The sequence below is a fragment of the Paroedura picta genome, chromosome 3 (genome assembly GCF_049243985.1).
Source record: "Paroedura picta isolate Pp20150507F chromosome 3, Ppicta_v3.0, whole genome shotgun sequence".
In the NCBI taxonomy this organism is placed as follows: Eukaryota; Metazoa; Chordata; class Lepidosauria; order Squamata; family Gekkonidae; genus Paroedura; species Paroedura picta.
This window is the reverse complement of record NC_135371.1, coordinates 171,124,844-171,149,664: the sequence shown is the minus strand read 5'-3', so window position 1 is coordinate 171,149,664 and position 24,821 is coordinate 171,124,844. Positions and strand designations below refer to the sequence as shown.

The following is a 24,821-nucleotide window of genomic DNA, read 5'->3' as shown; positions in this document are numbered from 1 at the left end:
AGTACGCCTTTCTCTGCCTTCTCTATCCCGGGCATCATTTTGCAAACCTGTGTTTACCATCTTACATGCATCATTTTGTAGCTGGAGCCAGGAAATCCATCGATTCTCACTGTGACCAATCTTTTATTGATTTATTTGATTTATAGCCCTCCGCTCTCGAAGCCGGCTTGAGGCGGGTCACAACGGATAATCCAACAATAAATAAATCCCCATAAAAACCCCATTACAACCCCAACAGATGGCGAAAACTTCATACTGGAAATAAACCTTACGAGGACGGCATAGAGCAGTGGTTCTCAGCCTTCCTAGTGCAGGGGCAGTTCCTCATGTCGTGGTGACCCCAACCATAAAATCATGCCAGTTTCTTTCACAGAAATTAACCCGAATCTGACCCATGGCGTGAAGATCCATTGTTCATGATTGTATATAAATTGGGTTTTTTTCCAGGGTTTCTCAGTTCAGCTCTGCCTCTTGTCCCACCATGCTGATCTCGCGCTTTTCCGCTGCTCCAGACAGACGAACGCTCTATCTCGACCTACCCCGCAAGGCTGTTATGTGGATGAGGCCCCATCGGCCAAGCTGCTCACCCTGCCGTGACCCCAGTGAAAGAGTCATTCAACCCCCAAAGGGGTCCTGACCCCCAGGTTGAGAAACACTGGCATAGGGGGAGACCAGGGTCATGCTCATGCAACCTGAATGGTTTCTCACAGACAGCTTTGTCCATGTAGCTTCAGCTTGAGTTCCGCAGCTGGCTTTCCCTTTCTGTTCGTTTCCTTAGCCCCCCCCCCCACCTAACTCTTCCCATGAGTTGTAGTTTTCTGTATGAAAAAGGACTACATATTGGCAATGAAAGCTCAGACTACCCAGAATCTGCAGGAGCCACTTTATTCCGCACTAGAGAAGTCAGTTTTGTTAACTCATCAGAGGCCATGTTTAACTTTTCTCTGAAGGAACCATAAGCAGGTGTAGAGGTGGTTGTTTGGAACAGGTTTATATCCAGTAATACGCCGGGGGCGATGAAGGACCTGTTTGTGAGAGAACAATGGAGATATAAGGACCAGGCCCAGAAGAAAGAGGAACAGTCTACTTCTCTCTCTCTGTCCTGTGATCCTCCTTTCCCTGTTGACAACCCCTCTCTCTCTGCCCCTGAGCAACCCAGCACCCAAGGGAGTTCCTATGTGACTCCTACGTTCATCCATCTTTTGAGTTCTGGCAGCTTTACCTTTGACTTTATCCCACTTCTCTGTAAGACAGGCTCCTGTGAACTGTGGATAAAAAAGCATTGCCGGCTTTCCTCCTCTGGTTGGCTGTTCACTCCTGCGCGTCAACTCAGGCCAAGTTGCTCAGGAGAGGACAGTGCTTGACCGTTTATGCACTGGGCCCTTTACAGCCCCAGCTCTCGTGCAGGAACACAAATAGGGGGCAGATGAGGTGCACTGAGTCAAATGCTCCCCCGTGTGGGTGCAGGAAGAGGTGGGGCCACCTGCCACGACTAAAAGTCCAGCCTGCAACCCAGCATGAAACCTCCAGTGCATAAACGATCCTTGAGATGCAATGACGATTCACACTGAAGAGGAGGGGGGTTAAAGTACTCTTTGCCTACGTGTCGGCTTACATAGCAGCACCCGGGTGGGCAGGGCTAGTGTTGCTGCCGCCACCCAGTTCTCGCTCCAGTCAAAATATGATTAGGGCCTTCCTCTTTTTGACACAGCCCCCTCTTCCTGGGCCCTCGGTTACTACTCTAGAGACCAGTGGTTCTCAATATTCCTGATGCCCTTTAATACAGTTCCTCGTGTGTTGGTGACCCCCAACTATAAAACGATGCCAGGGTTCTTTCACAGAAATTAAACCGAGATTGACCCATGGCGTGAAGATCCATTGTTCATGATGGTATCTAAATTGTTTTTTTTTCCTGCGGGGAGGCGGCACTAGAGCAGGACGCACTGCATGGTGAGCAGGAGCGCCTGGAGAGGCTGGATGCGCAGCTGCAGGAGGTGCGCTGCCGCTGCCTGGAGCCCAAGGACGGCAAGCTGCGGCATCACCTGGAGCACCTGCCGGGAGACTGCGCTGCATTGGAGGCACTGCTGGAGCGGCTGGTGGTGGAGCGCAGGTGCCTGCAGGAGGAGCGGCCACAGTGGCAGCGCCCCCTCCCCAGCCAAGCTGCTCGCCCTGCCGCGACCCCTGTGAAAGGGTCGTTCGACCCCCAAAGGGGTCCCGACCCCCAGGTTGAGAACCACTGCTGTAGACTATCACCTGGGTTCCAGAAGATGCAGCCAGAGAGTCTGCCTGGCTACCCACTTATCCCATCCTTGTCTTCCTCCTTTTGTGTAGGGTTGGCCAAGCTGTGCCTCTCCGTACATCCACAGACTACAATTCCCATGAATCCCTACGAGCACGTGCCGGGAGGGGATCGTGGGAATTGTAGTCCATGGACATCTGGACGGCCACATGTCATGCATAAGCTGTAGGCAAGGGCATATATCTCCTAGCTATCCGTCATTTTGTATCATTGTAGGATACGGTTGCCAGCTTCAGGTTGGGGAAATCCTGGAGGTTTGGGGACAGAGTTTGGGGAGGGGAGGGGACGGGAGAGAGCTCAACACGGACGTTCTGCATCTTTCTTCTGGTGGAACGGGTCTCTGCAGTCTGGCGTCTGCGACTGTAGTTGTAGGAGAGCTTTCAAACTAGACTGAACACTTCAGTGAGAACAAGATCCCGAGCCTTCCTCCCCCCTTCAGTGCTCCCCACAAGACCCTGGTTCCTTACAATTCCTGCTAGATCCTCGTCTCCTGGTTGATTAAGGATAGCCCAGGCTGCGGCATTCAGAGTCGAAATGTTTCCTGAAGCCTAACTTGTCTGCTTTGGAGAGATGATCCCACCTCACATTGAAGCCGCAGAGACTGGTAGACAGGCCATTAGGATGTTTTTTCACTGTTTGACATAAAAGGCGGAGAAATAAAAGTTAATATAGGCGGCGATGGGGGGGGGGGTTTAATGGCTGATTCACTGTGGCTTGTCTCCTGTGGGAGTCAGGTGACATTATCAGACTTTCTCATCATAAGTAGAGGCCTTTGTAAGAATCAATTCAATATCTGTGCCCCGGAAACACCAGTTCTGTATTAGGGAAGCGAATTGGTCAGATTTCCAGGCGTTTTCTTCATTTGCATAACTTGCCGGCTATCCTAAATCTTCGGTGGGTTTCCTTTTGGTTTTCCCAGGCATGAAGAGAGGCAACGTGATGTATGCAGAGGGCCCAAAACTCATATCCTAAGGCAGCCTTTGACAAATGTGATTTGACTTTCAAAGCCCCCATGGATAATGTCCTGTTTCCTGGGGCTGATGGCTGAAAGTCTAGTAGGGTGAAACAGCATCCCCAGTGGTGATGGCAGGGCTGCATTTCCCAGATGGCTCTTCTTCCTTGAGGTGTTTGAACGTATACAAGCTGCCTTGTACCAACTCAGATCCTGGTTCTTCTAGGGCAGTGGTTCTCAACCTTCCTAATGCCGCGACCCTTTAATGCAACTCCTCATGTTGTGTGACTCCCAACCATAGAATTATGCCAGTGTTCAATTCACAGAAATTAAACCGAAACTGACCCATGGCATGAAGATCCATGGTTCATGATTGTATATAAATTGGTTTCTTTCCGGGGTTTCTCGGTTCAGTTCTGCCTCTTTTCCGACCGAGCTGTGCAACCACCTGGAGCACCTGGCGGGAGACTGCACTGCATTGGAGGCCCTGCTGGAGCGGCTGGTGGCTGAGTGCGGGCGCCTGCAGGAGGAGCAGCAAAAGTGGCAGCGCCACCTCCCCAGCCAAGCTGCTCGTCCTGCCGCGACCCCTGTGAAAGGGTCGTTCGACCCCCAAAGGGGTCCCGACCCCCAGGTTGAGAACCACTGTTCTAGGGTGTTATTTCTGACTCAACCTGGTGGCAATTTTCTGAAGGCATGCCCCCTGCACTCCCTTTCCTGAAGATGCCACGGATCCTCCATATGCAAAGCACGTGCTGCTTGTCTGACCGTTGTAGCCCCACTGTCTATTGCCGCTTGGTGCTAATGGCATGGGGTGGCTAGAACCATAGCAGCAGAGGAAGAAATGGGTAGCAAAATCTCCAGAGCCAGCCGCCAATACTTATCGTTCGTGAGCTCCTGGTGAACATCCGGGCAATGATGGAACTAGCACAGTTCTGCAGGGCCTGCAAGACGGAGCTCTTCCGCCAGGGTTGCAGTACAAGATGGAGGTCTTCCTCAAGGGTTACACGAACAGAAAACTTAAGCATCAAGTGGGCCTCCCCTGCAGGCATGGCATCTCCTGGACCGTTTACGCACTGGAGGTTTCATGCCAGGCTGCAGGCTGGAGTATTAGTCGTTCTTTTTTTCTTTTAATGGAAGTTGAAGAAGAAGAAGAGTTGGTTCTTATATGCCGCTTTTCTCTACCCGAAGGAGTCTTAAAGTAGCTTACAGTCGCCTTTCCTCTCCCCACAACAGAAACCCTGTGAGGTGGGTGAGGCTGAGAGAGCCTTGATATTCCCAAGGTCACCCAGCTGGCTGCATGTGGGGGAGCACAGAATCGAACCCAGCTCGCCAGATTAGAAGTCCGCACTCCTAACCACTGCGCCAAACTGAAAGTTGCTGCCTGCAATTGCTTCTTTTCTTAGTCTGTGCAGGGGGACGCAGCCACCCCGGGAATACTCAGCTATTCTCCGAGTTGGGTTTTCTCTTCAAATAAAGAAGATTACTGAACTGCATAATCTGTATGTCATAACCTGGTAATAATAATCAGAATAATAATAATAATCAGAATAATAATCAGAAGGAGGCTGGGAGAACACGTTAAACTCAGCCTGGTCTAGTCCCCTTTGCACCATGAGTGGTTCTGAAGTTCGTTGCACCTGTTCTGCAGAAGTGAGACAACAGAGGTAGTAGAAACCTTAAGTGCCTAAAATCCTTTCTTACAGTTGGGGGCAATAAGTACCTGCAATGAGATATTCATCAGTGGTGAACGGGACGGGGTGTATATATCCACACAGGTTGGACTGTGATGCTGTGTAGAGGCGTTTATACTTTTTCAGTTCTCTTGGGCCCTTTACTACCTGGAGAGAGAAAGAGAGAGGAGGCACTCCAGTGATCAGCACGAGGGCAAAGGGACAGGAGATCTTGTTCTGATACAAACTTCTAAACTGAAGTCAGCATTCCCAGTTCTCCTTGTGCAATTCAACGGTCAGCGTGAACATGGCTAACCTGAATTATGATCTCAGTTTTCACCCGTGACGCTACCTTATACTGAGTCAGATCACCTGACCATCAAGGTCAGCGTTTCCTGCTCTGACTGGTAGCGTCTCTCCAGGCTGTCAAGCAGAGGTCTTTCACATCAGGGGTAGTCAACCTGTGGTCCTCCAGATGTTCATGGACTACAATTCTCATGAGCCCCTGCTAGCGTTTAGAATCATAGAATCATAGAATCATAGAATCATAGAGTTGGAAGGGGCCATACAGGCCATCTAGTCCAACCCCCTGCTCAACACAGGATCAGCCCTAAGCATCCTAAAGCATCCAAGAAAAGTGTGTATCCAACCTTTGCTTGAAGACTGCCAGTGAGGGGGAGCTCACCACCTCCTTAGGCAGCCTATTCCACTGCTGAACTACTCTGACTGTGAAAAACTTTTTCCTGATATCTAGCCTATATCGTTGTACTTGAAGTTTAAACCCATTACTGTGTGTCCTCTCCTCTGCAGCCAGCAGAAATAGCATCCTGCCCTCCTCCAAGTGACAACCTTTCAAATACTTAAAGAGGGCTATCATGTCCCCTCTCAACCTCCTTTTCTCCAGGCTGAACATTCCCAAGTCCCTCAACCTATCTTCATAGGGCTTGGTCCCTTGGCCCCAGATCATCTTCGTCGCTCTCCTCTGTACCATTTCAATTTTATCTACGTCCTTCTTGAAGTGAGGCCTCCAGAACTGCACACAGTACTCCAGGTGTGGTCTGACCAGTGCCGTATACAATGGGACTATGACATCTTGTGATTTTGATGTGATGCCTCTGTTGATACAGCCCAAAATGGCATTTGCCTTTTTTAGCGCTGCATCACACTGCCTGCTCATGTTTAGTTTACAATCCACAAGTACCCCAAGGTCTCGTTCACACACAGTGCTACCTAGAAGCGTATCCCCCATCCAGTAGGCATGCTTTTCATTTTTCTCATTTTGCTCATGGGAATTGTAGTCCATAAACATTTGGAGGACCACAGGTTGACTTCCCCTGTTTCACATCACCTACAGCCTGGTCAAATCAAATTTATGTGCTGCTGTAGAGCAAAGATACTCCCTGGTCCTTCTTACCTGGAGATGCCAGGGGTTCCGCCTGGGACCTTCTGCACGTAAAGCAGAGGTGCTTCCACTGAGCCACAGCCCTTGTTTCTTTCAAGCTGGCTGAACATGTCTTAAATCCCAGCCTCGTAATGAAAGGATGGGGAAATGATAATTCACAGCGGAGGATGGTTTTGAAGACCAACTGACCTCTTGCGTGTGCTTTAGGAATACCGTGGAATAACTGAGCTGCTTTTTGTGGAACAAGAATGGTGAGGGGCCAGGTGTTGCCTTTGGGCTTTTCGTCCTGTCTCGGTATTGGCTTTTAAAGGATGGGATGGGATGTCCCCCTACTCCCCTCCCTCATCAGCTGTGCCCTTGGGGATCACAAGGCTTGCCTTCGTGGTTACGGCAAAGTCTTAGGGCCAAAATGCAGAATGAAAAATCCACAAGTCAGGAGATGGCTTCCCAGCCTGACTCATGGTGACGTGTTCTTAGCAGGGACTCACCTTTCCAAAACTCTCTTTTTCTAATTTTGGTTGCACATGAGGTGTGGCTGGGATGGGCTTTAGGCTTCTCTCCTTCAACGTTTATGTTTATGTTTATGTTTATGTTCATGCTCACGCTCATGTTTATGTTTATGCTTATGCTTATGCTTATGCTTATGCTTATGTTCATGTTCATGTTCATGTTTATGTTTAGTAGGCTTTCTGGTCATAAATTGGAAGCGATGGTTTGGGTCGACCTCAACCAAATGCCCGGTGGCTTCTGCCTCCTGAAATGGTGCTGGGGAGACTCTTGGGGTGAGCATGCAGGTATAGGAAAGAGATACAGGGCCCTTCTCTGGCACCATTTCTAGTGAGGGAAATGCTAAGGCCACACCCTAAGAAGAGGCAGAAGCCTGTGCTGTGAATTTTGGCCCTTAACGTTATGCAGCAGGAGGAAATGCTTACCTTGGTTACTTGGATGTCATAAATCCTCTCAAATCTTTCCTCGATTTCAGTGGCATCCAGAAATTGTGCCCTTATAACTGCAAGAAGAAATTATAGGGCTTAGTTTACTGTTTTAAGCTCTCCTAGATATCAGCTTGGTTGTGCTGGGGCCAAACTGCACATTGCAGTCTTTGATGTGATGTGTAGGGCTGCTCCGTCTTGGACATGTACTGCACAGAGGACTTGCCCAGAAGTTATGCCACGCTCTTTTACCTCAGGAAAGTTTCCCCCATTTTTCCCTTGATTGCACGGGGACCCGCTGGCCCACTTCCTCCCCTGTCCACCTGGGATTTTTGCTTCCGCATGAGCGCTTCGGTTGATTTGCACAGTGATGAGGGAGATATTCCTGCATGACTTTTAAATGCCCTATCATGATGGCCACCAAAAACCTATTTTTATTGTTATGTCGAACAGGAATTAAACCTTGGAATGCTGAATACACTCCATCCCAATGGAACCTGTACCTGTTGTGCCAATATTGTTGGTGATGATCAGCCACTTACCGTATATTCTCACATATAAGCTGACCTGCATATAAGGCACCTAATTTCACAAAAAAATACTGGAAAATCTTATTGACTCGCATATAAGCCGAGGGTGGTGTTTGGATAGTGACTTTCCCCTTCCCTTCCCTTTTGGGCAGGATCTTTTTTTCCCCTTTTTTTCCCACCCTCCTCCTCTTTCTTTCCCCTCCTCCTCCCTCTTTCCCTCTTGCCTTTTTATATCCAATCATGTGCTCCTTCTGTTCTCTCCACTTTTCATTCCTTTCCTCTTCCTGCTCTTTGCTCTCCCTCTGAGACAGAGGCTTCAGAGCTTCCTGCAGCAGCAGCTACACTTGCTAGCCTCGTGCTAGCCTCATTAAGGCAGTGAGGGGGGAGGCGGGGACTGCTCTTCTCTGCCCTCCCACTGTCCCTCCCGAGCTTGCTGCTTTATTCCAGCTTCAGCCTCTTCAGGCAAGTATGGTCTCCTACCCCACCCTCCTTTCTGGCAGCTTTCTTTTTATACCTGCGTATTAAGGGGGTGGCAGGTGACAGGGGCTGTGTGACAGGGTTGAGAGTGTCCTGCATAGTGCAGGGGGTTGGACTAGATGACCCAGGAGGTCCCTTCCAACTCTATGATTCTATGATTCTAAGAAGATTTACACCACAATTTCTGGTTGGAGCTCTAGAATTTCTTCGCTTCTGCACTATTTCAGATTCAGGGTTCTTGATTAAAAATTTGGTCTATATGGAGGAACAAAAAGTTTCATAGAACGTATAGAACACAAAAATAGTATTGTAATATATATATATATATATATATATATATATATATATATATATATATATATATATATATATATATATTTAATTTCAACATAAGTACAATTTGCCAGGTGCCCCCAGGTGTCCCTCCAAAAGTGGGACAATCTGGTCACCTTAAGCAAAAGTTAATCCTGTTAAATTAGTAAACCGTGTCATAACATCCAAATACAGCCATATGATAATTCTTTGCTAAAGCAGTCCATCAGTCCCCTCGAAGTCAGTCGTAGTTCACAAAAACATAGGAGAAATAAAACTGTCTATGTTAGTGGTTAACGGCATTCACTTTACCATTTGTTCCTGCAAGTGAAAAGCTGTGCTGGCAACTATCTTGTCCTGAGACCAGAGAGCCAAATTGAAAATTGCATGACATATTACAGGTAATTGCCATAGTTAACCAAAAGACAACAGAGATTTATTCAAGGCGTGAGCTTTCGAGTGCAAGCACTCTTCCTCAGACACTCGAAAGCTCACGCCTTGAATAAATCTTTGTTGGTCTTAAAGGTGCTACTGGACGTTTTATTGTGCTACTTCAGACCAACACTATTGTGCTACTTCAGACCCATTCAAATCTGTCCAAAAGACAATAGAGAAACGGTTTGAGTGTGTGTACGTTTTTAGTGACATACTTCTTTTAGATGGAGCATCAGGATCCAGAGTGAAAATGAAGGCACATTGGGGGGGTGGGCAGGGTGACAAGAGATGGCAAAGATGCTGGCAAAGACTTACAGAAAGGAGTGTTGCAGTACGCCTCTAATGCCGTCTGCTGTGCGCACATGCAGGCTGCAGTGGGATCCATCAGCAAAGTGAGGAGAAGAAAGCTGGCTGCCAGAAATGCACACAGCTTAGCCGACTCCATTTTCATTAGTGAGATGGAAGAGGAAAGTGTCTCTGAAGGGACCTGGAGGACAGAGATGCAGAGTCATATCACACAACTTCACTGACCAGAAGCTCAGCGTTAAAGCTGAGAGCAGATTTTTTTTTCTCCCAGTGAGGACGATGGGGGACTGCAGGGAGAGAAGAACACAGGGGGTTTCCTCACCTTGTTCCCCGCTGCTCTCTAGAAGTCTTCTGTGTTCTCTTGGTGACTCCTTCCTGCCCCAACTGAAGGTCTTGGTCCATCAGGCTGGTACATAAAGCTCCTCACATTTCCTCTTTGGCTTTCCAAATTTTCCTTTCCTGCTCAAGGTCTGTGACCAGAGGCAGTTGTGTGCAGAGAGGCATGATGGAGCCAGCTTTATTAAGGCTGGAAAGCTGGGCCAAAACTAATAAAACAAATTTTTAGAGTTACAAATGTAACGTTAAGCATTTAGGTAAGAAAAATCAGATTCGCCAAGATTGGGGAAGACCAGTCTTGGCAGTAGTATGTCCTGACCCCCAGGTTGAGAACCATGATCAGAACTAGAATGTGAGACGACAGAAGAAGAAGAAGGAGTTGGTTCTTATATGCCGCTTTTCCCTACCCAAAGGAGGCTCAAAGTGGCTTACAGTCGCCGTCCCTTTCCTCTCCCCACAACAGACACTCTGTGAGGTGGGTGAGGCTGAGAGAGCCCTGATATCACTGCCCGGTCAGAACAGTTTTATTAGTGCCCTGGTGAGCCCAAGGTCACCCAGCTGGCTGCATGTGGGGGAGCGCAGAATCGAACCCGGCATGCCAGATTAGAAGTCCGCACTCCTAACCACTACACCAAACTGACAGGGAGTGTTCACGGTTGGATATTTGCTTACATTCAGGCGTGTTGAAATGGAGACACCTGCTCCAGCCCCGAAGCTAGAAAGGGATCCTGGAAACATCAATTTAACCGTGTCTCATGAAAGAGGAAGAAAAGTACGCCTTTCTCTGCCTTCTCTATCCCAGGCATCATTTTGCAAACCTGTGTTTACCATCTTACATGCATCATTTTGTAGCTGGAGCCAGGAAATCCATCGATTCTCACTGTGACCAATCTTTTATTGATTTATTTGATTTATAGCCTTCCGCTCTCGAAGCCGGCTTGAGGCGGGTCACAACGGATAATCCAACAATAAATAAATCCCCATAAAATACCCATTAAAACCCCAATCGAGAACATTACAACCCAACAGATGGCGAAAACTTTATACTGGAAATAAACCTTACGAGGACGGCATAGAGCAGTGGTTCTCAGCCTTCCTAGTGCAGGGGCAGTTCCTCATGTGGTGGTGACCCCAACCATAAAATCATGCCAGTTTCTTTCACAGAAATTAAACCGAATCTGACCCATGGCGTGAAGATCCATTGTTCATGATTGCATATAAATTGGGTTTTTTTCCGGGGATTCTCAGTTCAGCTCTGCCTCTTGTCCCACCATGCTGATCTCGCGCTTTTCCGCTGCTCCAGACAGACGAACGCTCTATCTCGACCTACCCCGCAAGGCTGTTATGTGGATGAGGCCCAATCGGCCAAGCTGCTCACCCTGCCGTGACCCCAGTGAAAGAGTCATTCAACCCCCAAAGGGGTCCTGACCCCCAGGTTGAGAAACACTGGCATAGGGGGAGACCAACCTGCGCCAAGATGTCCGGTGCCAATATCAATACCCATGCCACCTGCTTTACCAATGGCCCTGATCATATACTTGGCGGAAGAACTCCGTTTTGCAGGCTATACAGAAAACAGAAATCTCTCTTGCTTAAGACATAAGTTATGAGTGAATTAGAGCCTCTTGTGGTGCAGAGTGGTAAGGCAGAAGACATGAAGCTCTGCCCATGAGGCTGGGAGTTCAATCCCAGCAGCCGGCTCAAGGTTGACTCAGCCTTCCATCCTTCCGAGGTCGGTAAAATGAGGACCCAGCTTGCTATGGGGGTAAACGGTAATGACTGGGGAAGGCACTGGCAAACCACCCCGTATTGAGTCGGCCAAGAAAACGCTAGAGAGCGTCACCCCAAGGGTCAGACATGACCCGGTGCTTGCACAGGGGATACCTTTACCTTTACCTTTATCAGTGAATTAACTGTACATGACATACCTTTTATAGGCAAAAGGGAGATTTCTAGATCATTTGGCCAAGAGAGTCATGGGCGTTGGTTTCCTTTTCTCAAATCCATTAATCCAAGCATATGTGAAGGGGAATGGATTAAGTGATTTCTTGTTTCTTCCCTTGATGAAGGTCTAGCAATTAATGCCGCCGTACTTGACAAAAAAAGTATTATGTTGGTTCAGTTTCCAGGGCCTCCCATAAATTCTTTGGGCTCCCCTTCTCACATTTCCCACTGTGGCCCCCTTCAAATGTGCTGGACCCTCCCCAGAAGGCCATATGCTCCCTGTTGAGAAGGGACGTGGGGATTGGGGAGAACAGAGTTCAAATCCACCACTAGACTGTGACTAGTTACACAGACTTCAGCTGGAGGGAAAAGAGGGAGGGCGAGGAAGGATTTCCTTTCACAGGCCGATGAAAACATCTCACTCATTGTCTCTGAGGAGGCCATGACATCATTCCTCTTAGAGAGCCCTCCGGCTTTGACTGTGGTCCTTCAGACTATTACGAGTGAAAGAAATTACATGGTTCAAACCACACAATTCACTGGTGATGGATTTTTTGAAATTACAAATCATGTTTAAGTAATCTCTATCACCAGGCTACGTTGTGACCCCTGCCCCTGAGAAACTGGGGAGTCCACCCCACCCCCCCTGCCCCGAATCTCAACTGGCCAGGGGTGAGAGGGATGCTGTTTACCTGTCCACAGAGGGACCCCTTCCTCTTCCTATAGATCAGGCCGGGGTGAGAGAGGGATGGATTTTGACCATGTCCAGAGATACCTTCTTCTTTTCTCCAAATCTTTGATGAGAGGGTTGGGCGAGAGAGGGATGCCCTTTGCTCATCCCCAGAGGCACCCTTTTTCTAAACCACTGGCCACAGGCGAGTGAGCGATGCCCATAGGCACCCTTTTCCTCTTTCCAAAGAACTGGCCACAGGTGAGTGGGGGATGCCCTTTGCCCGTGCCCAGAGGCACCCTTCTCTTTCCAAAGAACTGGCCACGGGTGAGTGGGGGATGCCCTTTGCCCGTGCCCAGAGGCACCCTTCTCTTTCCAAAGAACTGGCCACGGGTGAGTGGGGGATGCCCTTTGCCCGTGCCCAGAGGCACCCTTCTCTTTCCAAAGAACTGGCCACGGGTGAGTGAGGGATGCCCTTTGCCCGTGCCCAGAGGCACCCTTCTCTTTCCAAAGAACTGGCCACGGGTGAGTGAGGGATGCCCTTTGCCCGTGCCCAGAGGCACCCTTCTCTTTCCAAAGAACTGGCCACGGGTGAGTGAGGGATGCCCTTTGCCCGTGCCCAGAGGCACCCTTCTCTTTCCAAAGAACTGGCCACGGGTGAGTGAGGGATGCCCTTTGCCCGTGCCCAGAGGCACCCTTCTCTTTCCAAAGAACTGGCCACGGGTGAGTGAGGGATGCCCTTTGCCCGTGCCCAGAGGCACCCTTCTCTTTCCAAAGAACTGGCCACGGGTGAGTGGGGGATGCCCTTTGCCCGTGCCCAGAGGCACCCTTTTCCTCTTTCCAAAGAACTGGCCACGGGTGAGTGAGGGATGCCCTTTGCCCGTGCCCAGAGACACCCTTTTCCTCTTCCCGCAGATCTGGCCTTTTTCTCTTTCCAAAGGTCAGGGACAAGAGAGGGATGTGCTCTTTCCGTGCCCAGAGGCACCCTTCCCGCCGGTGCGGCCAGGGGCGAGAGGGGGCGGCGCTCTGCCCGTGCCCAGAGGCGCCCTTGCCGTGGCGGCCCCTGCGGGGAAGGGGCGGGGCGGGGCCGGGGCGGGCGGCGCTGTGGCTGGCGGCGGGCGGGCGGGCGGGGGTCTGGCGCAGTCGGGCTCGGCTCCGTGGCTCGCTTGCTGTCGCCGCCGCCGCCGCCTGGGCAGCCTCTGCTTCCGTCGGCCGCCGAGGGAGCGATGGGCCCGGCGCTGCTGCTCGCGCTGCTCTCGGGCCTCGGAGCCGCCAAGGTAGGCGAAGCCCCCGGGCGCTGCCTCCCGCCCCGCCCGGGGCTCGGTTGGCACCCTCGGGACCGGCTCTTGGGCCGGCCGCGCCTTCGCTCTGTGCTGCAGAAAGGGGAGCGCCCTGCATTTATGTGCTTGTTTTGCATTTGCAATAGCGATTGCGGCTGCCTTTCTGCAATGCGTCGGTGCCCGCAGTGAATTGCAGCGTTTGCATTTGGGGGGGAGGCTGGGGGGGCAGGCACTGGTTTGGGGGTGGGGTGGGGAAAAGGAAAGAAGTAGCTGCTTTTATTTTAATAACCCGCAATTCACAATCCAAAGGACCCCCCCTCCAGCGGTTTGCACACCCCTTTCCCTTCCTCTCCCTGTAGCAGACGCCCTTTTTTGGAGGTGGGGCTGCGGGAGCTCTGAGAGAACTGGGGCTGGCTCAAGCTCCTCCAGCAGGCCTCGTGTGCCTCCTCTTCCTCTCCCTGCAACCTGGGTGGTAGGGGGGGCTGAGAGAGCTCTGGGAGAACAGCCCTAAGAACTAGGACTGGCCCAAGGTCACCCAGCTGGCTGCATGTAGAGTAGGACTGGGGCATCAAACCCAGTTCTCCCAATTAGAATCTGCCACACTTTATCCGCTAGCACCACGATGGCTGCCAAGAGAGGGTTTTATCATCTCTCTGCCTCTCCGGAATTAACGGGATTATCACAACACGGAATCTGATACTTCGGAGCGCTGGAGATTTTGGTGCTCTTTCTTTGCAAGGGCAGGTGGAAAACAGAGATGCAATCCCTGCATTGTATAAAGGCTGTGAGGACCCCGAATGACAAATGGCCCTCAACATCTGAGGCCGTTATCCCCCGGGTGTGCATGTGTATTGTCAGAAATCATGAGGCAGTGAGTCATGTTTGCATGTGTCTATTCCCCTCCCACCTCTCCAGAACTGTCATGTGCAAGTGCATGGATTTGATGCCAGAGAGTACCTGTGATACGTGCAGAAGAAGAGTCATAGGGCCAGCATGATGTCGTGGTCTAAGAGCAGTGGCCGGGTCTGATTCCCCATTCTTCCTCCACATGCAGTCAGCTGGGTGACCTTGGGCCACTCACAGTTCTCTAAGGGTTCTTGTAAGGCAGTTCTCTCAGAGCTCTCTCAGCCCCACCTACCTCACAGGGGGTCTTTTAATTCGCTTTGGGACTGCTTCGAGTAGTGAATAGTGGGGTATAAAAAGCCAACCCTTCTTTTTCTTCTTCATGCCCTGGGTAGCTGCCCAGGGGAGGGAAACTTCCTTTACAAGGGAGTTACGTGTATACCAGAACGGAACTGCATGGCTTGCGCATGAAACAGAAAATATGCACCATGTGAGTGTGAGTGCATAGAGATAGGTTAGAGCAGGAGTAGTCAACCTGTGGTCCTCCAGATGTTCATGGACTACAATTCCCATGAGCCCCTGCCAGCAAAGCTGGCAGGGGCTCGTGGGAATTGTAGTCCATGAACATCTGGAGGACCACAGGTTGACTACCCCTGAGTTAGAGCATTTTAAAGAACATCCATCATGTGTATCGAGAGCAAACTGGTGGGTGCGTCTTGGTCTATTGTGGGCGGTGTGTCAAATGTCAGGGAGGTGTTAGCGATGGTCCCGGGTTGGGTGTGCAAGGAAGGTCTTGTCATGGCTGTGTGTGGGAGTGTGTATGCCCACGGAACAGATGTGAAGTAGACTTTTACGAAAAGGAGTGTGCACCTGGCAAAGAGGCCAAGGCCTACATAATATCATAAAAGCCCTGCTGGATCTGACCAGGGGTCCCTCTAGTCCAGCCTCCTGCCTCACACAGGGGCCAGCCAGTTCCTCTGGAGGGCCAACAACAGGGCAGAGAGGCCGAGGCCTTCATGAGAACCTCAGAAGAGCCCTGCTGGGTCCAACATCCTGCCTCACACAGGGGCCAAGGCTTTCCGAAGAACCTCAGAAGAGCCCTGCTGGGTCTGACCAGGGAGGGTCCCTCTAATCCAGCATCCTGCCTCACACAGGGGCCAGCCAGTTTCCTTAGAAGGCCAACAACAGAGCAGAGAGGCCAAGGCCTTCCCCTGGTGTCGCCTGGTATTCAGGGGGGGTGGGGGTAGTGCCTCTGAATGGTGAGGTTCCCCTGAGCCACCATGGCTAGTCTATAGCAGGGGTAGTCAACCTGTAGTCCTCCAGATGTCCATGGACTACAATTCCCATGAGCCCCTGCGAGCACTAGCAGGGGCTCATTGGAATTGTAGTCCATGGACATCTTGAGGACCACAGGTTGACTACCCTTGGTCTATAGCATGTGGGTCTGCTGTTTTTAAATAGCGATAACTTGTATTTTAAATTTTACACATTATATTGTGTATCTGTACTGTGCTAACTTTTGTGAGCCGCCCTGCACCCTCGGGGAAGGGCAGCCTGTAAAAACAACGAAGAAACAGATGAAATAGCCATTACTGATAGTCCGCTCTTTCATGAATCTCATTCCCTATCCCTGTGGCCATCACTCCATCCTCTGGCACCGAATTCCACGTTTTAATCCCTCTCTGTGTCAAAGTAATATTTCCTTGAAGTCTGTCCCAAACCAGCTGCCCATTGTGAGCCGGGGGGTGTTTATGTAGAACTTGAGTGGCACTGAGAATTGTATAATATGGCCAGGGGAGAAAGGACAGAAAGAAAGATCCCAATCGAAGCTCAGAAGGGTCCTGCACTATGGCTCCAGCAACTCTCTCGGGGACCAAGCCCCCCCCCCCCGTATTCTCCCCCTCCCCCTCCTTTAGGCTGTGACTAAACCCGCAGGGAGACTGCAGAGCTGCCTGAGCGTTCTCGCCCATTTCTTTCTGCTGCTGCAGAGATGCCAAGTTTGGGATTTGCCAGCCTGGCTTCCTACCCCAGAAACCCTTGTTCGTATCTTAAGGGGCCGTTTCGACCCCTGAACCATGGGCCGTCTGCCTTCCCGTAAGCATTTGAGCCGAGGCCTGATGCCTGCCCCCTACGCCAGAGCCTGACACGGCTCAATTTCACCTCCAAGGATATGCAAAATACCCGTTAATGGATTTAATGGTAACTATTATTATTAGTTACGCTCGACCGTTGGACTAATGATTTACAGCAATGCATTGTTGTCGGTTAGTCCGGTGATGGATCGAGCAGATAGGCTGGAATTAGGACCGAATTTCCTCAGAAGGTTAGGGTGTGGACGTACAGGATCTGTGCCGCCGGACTCTAAATTTGTCCTGCTGCTTCAGACCGACGCAGCGACTCACTTGAATCCAACGTACAATATCGCAGCTCTAAATCGATAGGGAAACCTCTCACCTCAGAGGGAAATTAGTTCCTATAAACAGATGTTCCCGTGGATCGGCTGCTACGAATACTGGCATAAACCACTGGGTCGCCCAACGTACATCTGCTTTTCCTTGATGCTCTCCTGTCACAGACTGAAGGGAAATCGAGACAGAAGCCAGAGGGAAAAATCTGGAACGGTTCTTCTTTCTGTATTCAGGAGGGAGGGCCTGGGCCGAAGATAGATCGTCGGGGAGGGGCTCGGGGCTGTTCTGGGTCTTTTGTCTGAGTTTTCAGTGTGCATTTTTATTGTTAAAAATTGTCAGTCTAGATTTTATATTCCGAGAGATCTAAGGAAAACCATGCAGTCCATTTTCTACCCAGTGATTCAGGACAGAGTAAATGCTTCTTGTTCTACATCCTGCTATTCTCGCGTGGTTGATTGACAAGGACTCTCTTGGGTGCGAGACGGCTGAAGTGAAGTTTATTTAGGTGATCATTGATTTCAAAGGGATGATTAAGCATCCTTTATTGTTGGTAAAAATACACCAGTTTCTGTATCCAGGGTCCCCCCCCCCTCGCATACCATGTTGAGTCAAAGGTTCTACCACAACACTTCGGGTGCCAGGAAGGACAATCTGGGGCTTTCTTACCTGCAGGACCGCCTTCTCCATTATCCCCCCCCCCAAAAAAAAACACCAATGGCCAAACATGCAAAATCTGCTCAAGATCCCTGGCCCCGGAGAAGTCAAATGGGCCTCAACTGGAGCCAGGACTATTTCAGCCCTGGCAACACCAAGTGAAACTCTCTGTCATAACAAGATCCATGTAGTGTTCTGAAATGTTTTCTGTAAACCGCCCAGAGCCGTAGGGAAGGGCGGTATAAAAATCTAAAGAAAGAGAGAGAGAGAGAGAGAGAGAGAGAGAGAGAGAGAGAGAGAGAGAGAGAGAAAGAAAGAAAGAAAGAAAGAAAGAAAGAAAGAAAGAAAGAAAGAAAGAAAGAAAGAAAGAAAGAGAAAGAGAGAAAGAAAGAGAAAGAGAGAGAGAGAGAGAGAGAGAGAAAGAGAAAAAGAAAGAAAGAAAGAGAAAGAAAGAGAGAAAGAGAGAAAGAGAGAAAGAAAGAAAGAAAGAAAGAAAGAAAGAAAGAAAGAAAGAAAGAAAGAAAAAGAAAGAAAAAGAAAGAAAAAGAAAGAAAAAGAAAGAAAGATCGGCCAAATGTCAAATTATTCTGCAAGGCTTATAAGAATGAGATGTTCCGCCAGGCATATAGTTGAGTCGTATCAAGACAACACCCTCAGTCACTGCCCTCCCAACGCAAGTCAATGACCATCTATACGCCATCCGGAAATTCTTAGTAACAATGCATTGTACCCCCCTCACTTCTAACCTGAGAGAAACTGCCAAATTTAAGATTTTGATTGAAGAAGAGTTGGTTTTTATACCCTGCTTTTCACTACCCAAAAGAGTCTCAAAGCGGCTTCCAATCGCCTTCCCTTCCTCTCCCCACAACAGACACCCTGTGAAGTAGGTGTGGCTCTGACAGAACTGCTCTGTGAGAACAGCTCTATCAGGACTGTGGCTAACCCAAGGTCACCCCACTGGCTTCACGTGGGGGAGTGGGGAATCAAACCCAGCTCGCCAGATTGGAAGCTGCCGCTCTTAACCACGACACCAAGCTGGTTTTAATGTATGAATCGGATTGTTTTTAACGTTTTATTGTTGACCATCTTCAAAGCCCATTCCTAAGAACAGGCCTTGAAAGGGTTCCCTCCCCTGGACCCTAGCCAGGCAGCTTAAGGTGGCCTTGGGCGGCACTCACAACCAGGAAACCCTCGTCAGCAGGCCCATCCTAGCAGGCCGAGAGACGCTCGTTAGGAGGCCCTCCACCACGATCCTTTGCCCAGGGCCTTTCCCCTTACCTGCTGCTGGCTCCAGGCACTGAGGCGTCTGAGAACAAAGAGGCTAGAGTCCAGGGATGGACGGCGGGAGCTGCAGGGGCAGGGCCAATCAGGGCAAAGCTGGCTGCACCCTGATTGGCCCTATTCTAACTTGGACAGCCAGACACGTCCCACCCCCTAGGCTGTTTCACAAATATATAGAGGAACAACAATGGATAAGGATATGTTGTGAGCTGCCCGGAGCCCTTGGGGAAAGGCAGTATATAAACTGACAATTACCTAAAAATACTGGGGTATTTCCCCCCCCCCTTTATGTGACCAGCCTGACTTTTGATGTTTGCATTCACGCCCTTCCCATCTTCTCTCCTTTCTTGCAGCCTTTCTCCACTGCGGGAAGCTCGCGCGGAGGGCAAGCCCTCAGTTTATCTGTGGGCCCACGGAGAGTTCGGCGCGACCTTCAGGGAGTGCCCTACGAGGCCGTTGAGACAGCGCTGGCCAACGAAGCGTATTATCCCGAATTGGTCCGGTTGGCGGCACTGGAGAGAGCCATGTCGCCCCCCGGTGGACAACTGCGGGATGACCACATGGCCCAAGCCTTGGAGAGAGCCCTGGCCACCTCTGGTAACCAACTACAAGACGACCGTTTGGCCCAAGCGTTAGAAAGGGCTGCGGCGCCACCCCCTGGGAGCCAGTTCCAGCCGGAGGAACGTCTGGCCCTGGCTTTGCAGCATCTGCTCCAGGACGGCCATCGACGGGACCAGGAGTCCGTCTACCTGGCCAACCTGCTGAGGCTGTGGGAAGAAGCCAAGGGAGCCGCGTTGTACCCCGACTACGACGAGACCAGCCTCGCAGGGGGCTCCTCTCCGCCGAGAACATCCCTCAGTCGCTATGGGGCCCCGGAGGGGGGGTTCGAACCCCAAGAAGAGCCGGGCGGGGAAGAAGAGGCTGTCGGAGAGGTGGATCCCGAAATGCTAAGGTAGAGTGGAATTGTGAGAGCTGCCACGTGTAAAGTGAATCGATGAGAATGGGTGACGTTCCATGGTCTGTGAAGTTCACGCGTCATAAGAACATAAGAGAAGCCATGTTGGATCAGGCTAGTGGCCCCTCCAGTCCAACATTCTGTGTCATACAGGGGCCAAAACCCAGGGGCCACCAGGAGGTCCCCCAGCAGGGCCAGAACTCCAGAAGCTCTCCCACTGTGGCCGCCCCAAGTACCCAGAATAAGAGTGTGCCCTAGATCAGGGGTAGTCAACCTGTGGTCCTCCAGATGTTCATGGACTACAATTCCCAGGAGCCCCTGCCAGCAAAGCTGGCAGGGGCTCATGGGAATTGTAGTCCATGGACATCTGGAGGGCCACAGGTTGACTACCCCTGCCCTAGATGGTGTTCCATCTTGACCTTGTGGTTAAGAGCCACTCCAGGTGTCTGTTTATCTAGCTGCTCTCTGTGCCTGTAGCTGCCACAGCGAATTCCAGAAATCGATTACTCTTTGTGTGAAGAACGAATTCCTCATAATTCTCAGCCTCTTGCTCATAAATTTCATGGATTGCCCCCGAATTCCCGTGAGAAAGGGAGAAAGGGACCTTTTTTTCTCTGCCTTCTCTGTCCCAGGCATAATTTTGTAAACCTCTATCCCACGGAGTCCCAACCAGGAGGAGCTCTGGAGGGGGTCCGTAGCTTTTCCCCTCCTGCCTTAATTTTCTCAGCCTCTCTCACCACTTCCATTGCTCTCCCTCCCGAGCACAAGTGAATTCTCTTGTGTTTTCTGTGCCTGGGAGGTGGTCAGGGCCTGCATGCTTTCTCCCTGCTTAAACCACCTCCTGTCTCTTTCCTAGTCCTTGAGCCTGCCTGTTAATGCAGGTGGTGATGTCAATTCTTGGGGGTGTGGCAGGGGCGCATGGCCAGCTGACATGCCCAGGGCTCCTTGAAACCTGAAAAATTATTTCATGGACTCCTCCTGGGTTAAGAGGTTAGAAAAAGGCTGCCCTGTCCTGTCCCCCCCCCCCAGTGGTCCTTTCTCCAAGCTTAAGAGCCTGAACCTCTTTAAACATTGTTCATAAGGAAGGTATCCTCCATGAGCCAGTTTGGTGTAGTGGTTAGGAGTGCGGACTTCTAATCTGGCATGCCGGGTTCGATTCTGCGCTCCCCCACATGCAGCCAGCTGGGTGACCTTGGGCTCGCCACAGCACTGATAAAACTGTTATGACCGAGCAGTGATATCAGGGCTCTGTCAGCCTCACCCATCTTACAGGGTGTCTGTTGTGGGGAGAGGAAAGGGAAGGCGACTGTAAGCCGCTTTGAGACTCCTTTGGGTAGGGAAAAGCGGCATATAAAAACCAACTCTTCTTCTTCTTCTTCATAATTCATTTTAGTTGCCCTTTTCTGCACCTTTTGTAATGCAATCAGAACTTTTTTGAGGTGCGGTGACCAGAACTGGACACAGGATTCCAAATGATGTGGAGTTTATGCACAGTGTGCAGGCATGAAAGATGTGGAGAATGCTAAAGAGGACACTGTTGCCGATTTGCAAAGTCAGAGTCCAGTAGCACCTTTAAGACCAACAAAGGTTTATTCAAGGCGTGAGCTTTAGAGTGCAGGCGCTCTTCCTCAGCCTAATGAACCACCATCATAACAGTGGAAATGCAAAGCAAAAGTTAATGCTGTTAAATTAGCAAACCGTGTCACAACATCCAAATTCTGACAGCAGACAAATGGCTGTTCAGCAGAAGGGAATTCCGGGGTTATCAGAGCCAGTTTACGGTGGCTGACTAAATCTCCAAGGACATTCGAAGACAGTGTGAAAGCAAAAGGTCTGATAAGTAGATTTAATGAGCCATAGCTAAGTCAGGAACTTAAGTTGCATAATGAAGCAAAGCCTATGGGGAAAGACGCATTCTCCCTAACATTTCAGATTCTGTGATGGTTCAGCTCCAGAACTGATTTTGAATGCTGTGTTCTAGCCCTAGAGCCTTTCTCTACCTTTTTACCATAGAGAAACCCCCGGAAAATTCTTCAGGCTTCGAGAAACCCCCAAAGTGGTGCGATCATGATGAAAGGGGCCGAACCCCGTCAACAATGTGTCACGCCCCTCCTATCAGTACTCATACGTTTGACGACTAAGAGGTGATAGAATAACCATCTTCAAATACTTGAAAGGCTGTCTTATAGAACAGGGGTAGTCAACCTGTGGTCCTCCAGATGTTCATGGACTACAATTCCCATGAGCCCCTGCCAACTGGCAGGGGCTCATGGGAATTGTAGTCCATGAACATCTGGAGGACCACAGGTTGACTACCCCTGCTATAGAAGATGGAGCAGAGTTGTCAGAGGTTCGGACCAGAACCAGTGGGTTGAAATTAATTCAAAGAGAAATTGAGATTTTTGTTTCTTTTCTTACCTGCACCCATACAAAGAACACCTGGCTTCTGCTGTAGCTTTGGGATTGGTGGGGAAATTGTCACAAGCCTTTCCAGTGCAAATTCTCCGCAGGGAAATGAATGCTGTCATTCTATGCTCTATGCCATCAATTGAGGGGTTTTCTGGTAGAGATGCATCTAACCGTCCTTCCAGATTCCATCACAGGAAGTGAGGGTTCTCTGTGTGTGCTGCCCCAGAACAATGTCAGATGTCCTGTTTTCTGCCACTTATCTCTTAGTCGACCATACGTTGAACATGAGTCAGCAGTGTGACTTGGTGGCTAAAAAGGGAAATGGGATTTGGGGCCGTATCAAATGGAGTCTCGTGTCCAGATCACAGGAGATGATCTGGACACGCTTTACTCTGCTCTGGTTTGGCCTCATTTGGAGTACAGTGTTCAGTTTTGGGCACCCCAGTTGAAGAGGGATGTTGACAAACTGGAACGTGTCCAGAGGAGGGCAACAAAGAGGGTTAGGGGTTTGGAGACCAAGACGTAGGAGGAAAGGTTGGGGGAGCTTGGTCTGTTTAGCCTGGAGAGGAGATGATTGGGAGGGGATCTGATAACCATCTTCAAGTATTTAAGAGGCTGCCATGTAGAGGATGGAGCAGAGTTGTTCTCTCTTGCCCCAGAGGGATGGAGCAGAACCAATGGGATGAAATTAATGCAAAAGAAATGCCATCTCAACATCCGGAAGAAGTTCCTGACAGTCATAGCGGTTCCTCAGTGGAACAGGCTTCCTCGGGAGGTGGTGGGTTCTCCATTTTTGGAGATTTTTAAACAGAGGCTGGAGAGCCATCTGACAGAGAGGCTGATTCTGTGAAGGCTCAAGGGGGTGGCAGGTGACAGTGGGTGAGCGAGAGGGTTGTGAGTGTCCTGCACAGTGCAGGGGGTTGGACTAGATGACCCATGAGGTCCCTTCCAACTCTATGATTCTTGCCGAGGGGCGAATTTCTTGAGTCTGCATCTGTTTCCGGCGCCAGCCGAGGGTTCCGTGGCCTTCCCAGCTCCTGGCTTCAGCCTCCTGTTTCTACGCTGTCCTTTGCAGGTACCTGGTTGGGAAAATCCTGTCCGGCACCAACCTGCCCCCACAACGCCTCCCCGCCTCCCCTCGGCGTTTGCGACGGGCCCTCTTCGACGCAGGAGACCTTCCCGAGCCACCCAATCTCCTGCGGGTCAAGCGGCTCGGCGCGGAGGCCGGAGGGCAGCCCCAGCTGCAGCGGGTCAAGCGGACGGAAGGGGCCGGGAGAAAGAAGGAGGTGGCGGGGGCAGTGCAGAGGCTCCGCTACCTTCCTGAACAGCGTGGATTTGCCTCGGCCTAAGCCCTGGGAGGGGGGGGGCCGCTCCGCCACCACCTACAACTCCCCCTTCCCTCCCGCCGCCGCTGAATGTTAACGGACTGTGAGCGACACCTACTGTTTCTTCCTGCCTCCGGACCCCAAAATACCAGGGGCCAAGGAAGGTCACCTGGAGCGGGCGTCCCCCCTCCCCAGTCCTGGTGTTCTAGTGCGAGGGCGGCCAGACTGTGGCTCTCCACGTGTCCGTGGACTAAAGTTACCATGAGGCACTGCCAGCGCGGCCAGCTGGCATGGGCTCATGGTTATTGTAGTCTGCGGGGATCTGGAGGGCCACCGTTCGTCCGCCCTTGTCTAGTGTGGTTGGGAGCCTTCCTTTGAGCTATTCTTCTCGGGGTCCGTTGCCAGAGCTGTGGTTTCCTGACATTGTGGCTTTTGGGGGGGTGGGGGGTGGAATGTGGCTCAATCAAGCCCCCCCCACCCACCCCAGGGTGCCCAATCCAGCCCTGAGAGCCCCTTTGCTGCTCCCTTCCTCTCTCCATGCTTGTCTCTGTCGCAGCGGCTAATCCGCCTTTGTGTTCACCCTTGTTGAACGCCGACCCACACACGCGCACACCCCCCCTCCCCGTTCTCGTTCCATCGCCACGTTCGAACCTGCTTGCGGCGAGAATTTTGGTGTTTGATGAGTCAGCTATTAAAAGCCCGTCAGGTATTTTAACGTAGCTTCGGCCTTGTCAGCGTCATCCTTTCGCCCTTGCGATCCTGGTTTTCCTGCTTCTAAATAAAGCGATAACGACAAATCTGTATTTTTAGAACCTGCCCCTTCCTGGGTAGCTCAGGGTGGGTGACCACATGCGTTAGGCAGCTAGCTGGTTCATACAGCACTGCAGCCAGAGGGGGGGAATTGCAGGCTGTGAGTCCCCCCCCACACACACACAACATCGAGGGAGGAGGGAGCAACCTACACCAAGCAGGTGCGATTTTTATGATTTATAAACTCGTAAAAACAGATGTCATCTGTTACCCCCAACTAATTTAAAGGGGGGGGCTCAAAGTTCTCTGAGCAGATCGAAACAGAGGGGGGCTAGTGAATTACAAGCGCAAGAAAACGACTGCGCCAATTCTTCCCAAAACCACACTACAAACTACATATTGCTCCAGTATTGTAAAGGCGTATTTCTAAGCAGTGGTAAAGGTAAAGGTGCAAGCACTGAGTCATGCCTGACCCTTGGGGTGATGCCCTCCAGCGTTTTCATGGCAGACTCAATACGGGGTGGTTTGCCATTCCCTTCCCCAGTCATTACCGTTTACCCCCCAGCAAGCTGGGTACTCATTTTACCGACCTCGGAAGGATGGAAGGCTGAGTCAACCTTGAGCCGGCTGCTGGGATCGAACTCCCAGCCT

The 24,821-nt window shown here is 50.8% G+C and overlaps 2 protein-coding genes across 4 annotated transcripts; one reads left to right on the top strand and one right to left on the bottom strand.

The window, feature by feature from the left end:
- Positions 1-884: 884 nt before the first annotated feature.
- Positions 885-14,643, bottom strand: LOC143833562 (metalloproteinase inhibitor 1-like). 3 transcript variants are annotated; one of them, XM_077329518.1, is made up of 7 exons: positions 14,503-14,643; positions 9,638-9,860; positions 9,325-9,496; positions 7,256-7,332; positions 4,972-5,089; positions 2,767-2,931; positions 885-1,025 (listed from the first exon to the last, which is right to left on the bottom strand). In XM_077329518.1, the coding sequence occupies exons 3-6, from the start codon at positions 9,458-9,460 to the stop codon at positions 2,798-2,800; spliced, it is 465 nt and encodes a 154-aa protein (XP_077185633.1). In that variant the 5' UTR covers positions 9,461-9,496; positions 9,638-9,860; positions 14,503-14,643; the 3' UTR covers positions 885-1,025; positions 2,767-2,797. The 3 variants fall into 3 exon arrangements, with proteins under 3 accessions (XP_077185633.1, XP_077185634.1, XP_077185632.1); XM_077329519.1 differs by lacking the exon at positions 14,503-14,643 and adding an exon at positions 12,371-12,419; XM_077329517.1 differs by lacking the exon at positions 14,503-14,643 and adding an exon at positions 12,288-12,416.
- On the top strand, positions 12,538-24,139 carry PCSK1N (proprotein convertase subtilisin/kexin type 1 inhibitor). Its single transcript, XM_077324309.1, has 6 exons — positions 12,538-12,724; positions 12,845-12,856; positions 13,043-13,123; positions 13,181-13,542; positions 19,085-19,683; positions 23,171-24,139. Exons 1-6 carry the CDS (start codon positions 12,538-12,540, stop codon positions 23,442-23,444), a joined length of 1,515 nt encoding a protein of 504 aa, XP_077180424.1. The 3' UTR covers positions 23,445-24,139.
- The last annotated feature ends 682 nt before the right edge of the window (positions 24,140-24,821 follow it).

Bases quoted from the DNA above. Each gene is read 5' to 3' on its own strand.
- PCSK1N (XM_077324309.1), top strand. From the start codon at position 12,538: ATGCCCTTTGCCCGTGCCCAGAGGCACCCTTCTCTTTCCAAAGAACTG. The intron at 13,124-13,180 runs GTGAGTGAGGGA...CTCTTCCCGCAG, and splicing joins TTCCAAAGAACTGGCCACGG to ATCTGGCCTTTTTCTCTTTC. The intron at 19,684-23,170 runs GTAGAGTGGAAT...TGTCCTTTGCAG, and splicing joins GTGGATCCCGAAATGCTAAG to GTACCTGGTTGGGAAAATCC.
- LOC143833562 (XM_077329518.1), bottom strand. From the start codon at position 9,460: ATGAAAATGGAGTCGGCTAAGCTGTGTGCATTTCTGGCAGCCAGCTTT. The intron at 7,333-9,324 runs GTAAGTCTTTGC...TTCTTCTTGCAG, and splicing joins GTACTGCAACACTCCTTTCT to TTATAAGGGCACAATTTCTG. The intron at 5,090-7,255 runs GTAAGCATTTCC...TTCTCTCTCCAG, and splicing joins ATGACATCCAAGTAACCAAG to GTAGTAAAGGGCCCAAGAGA.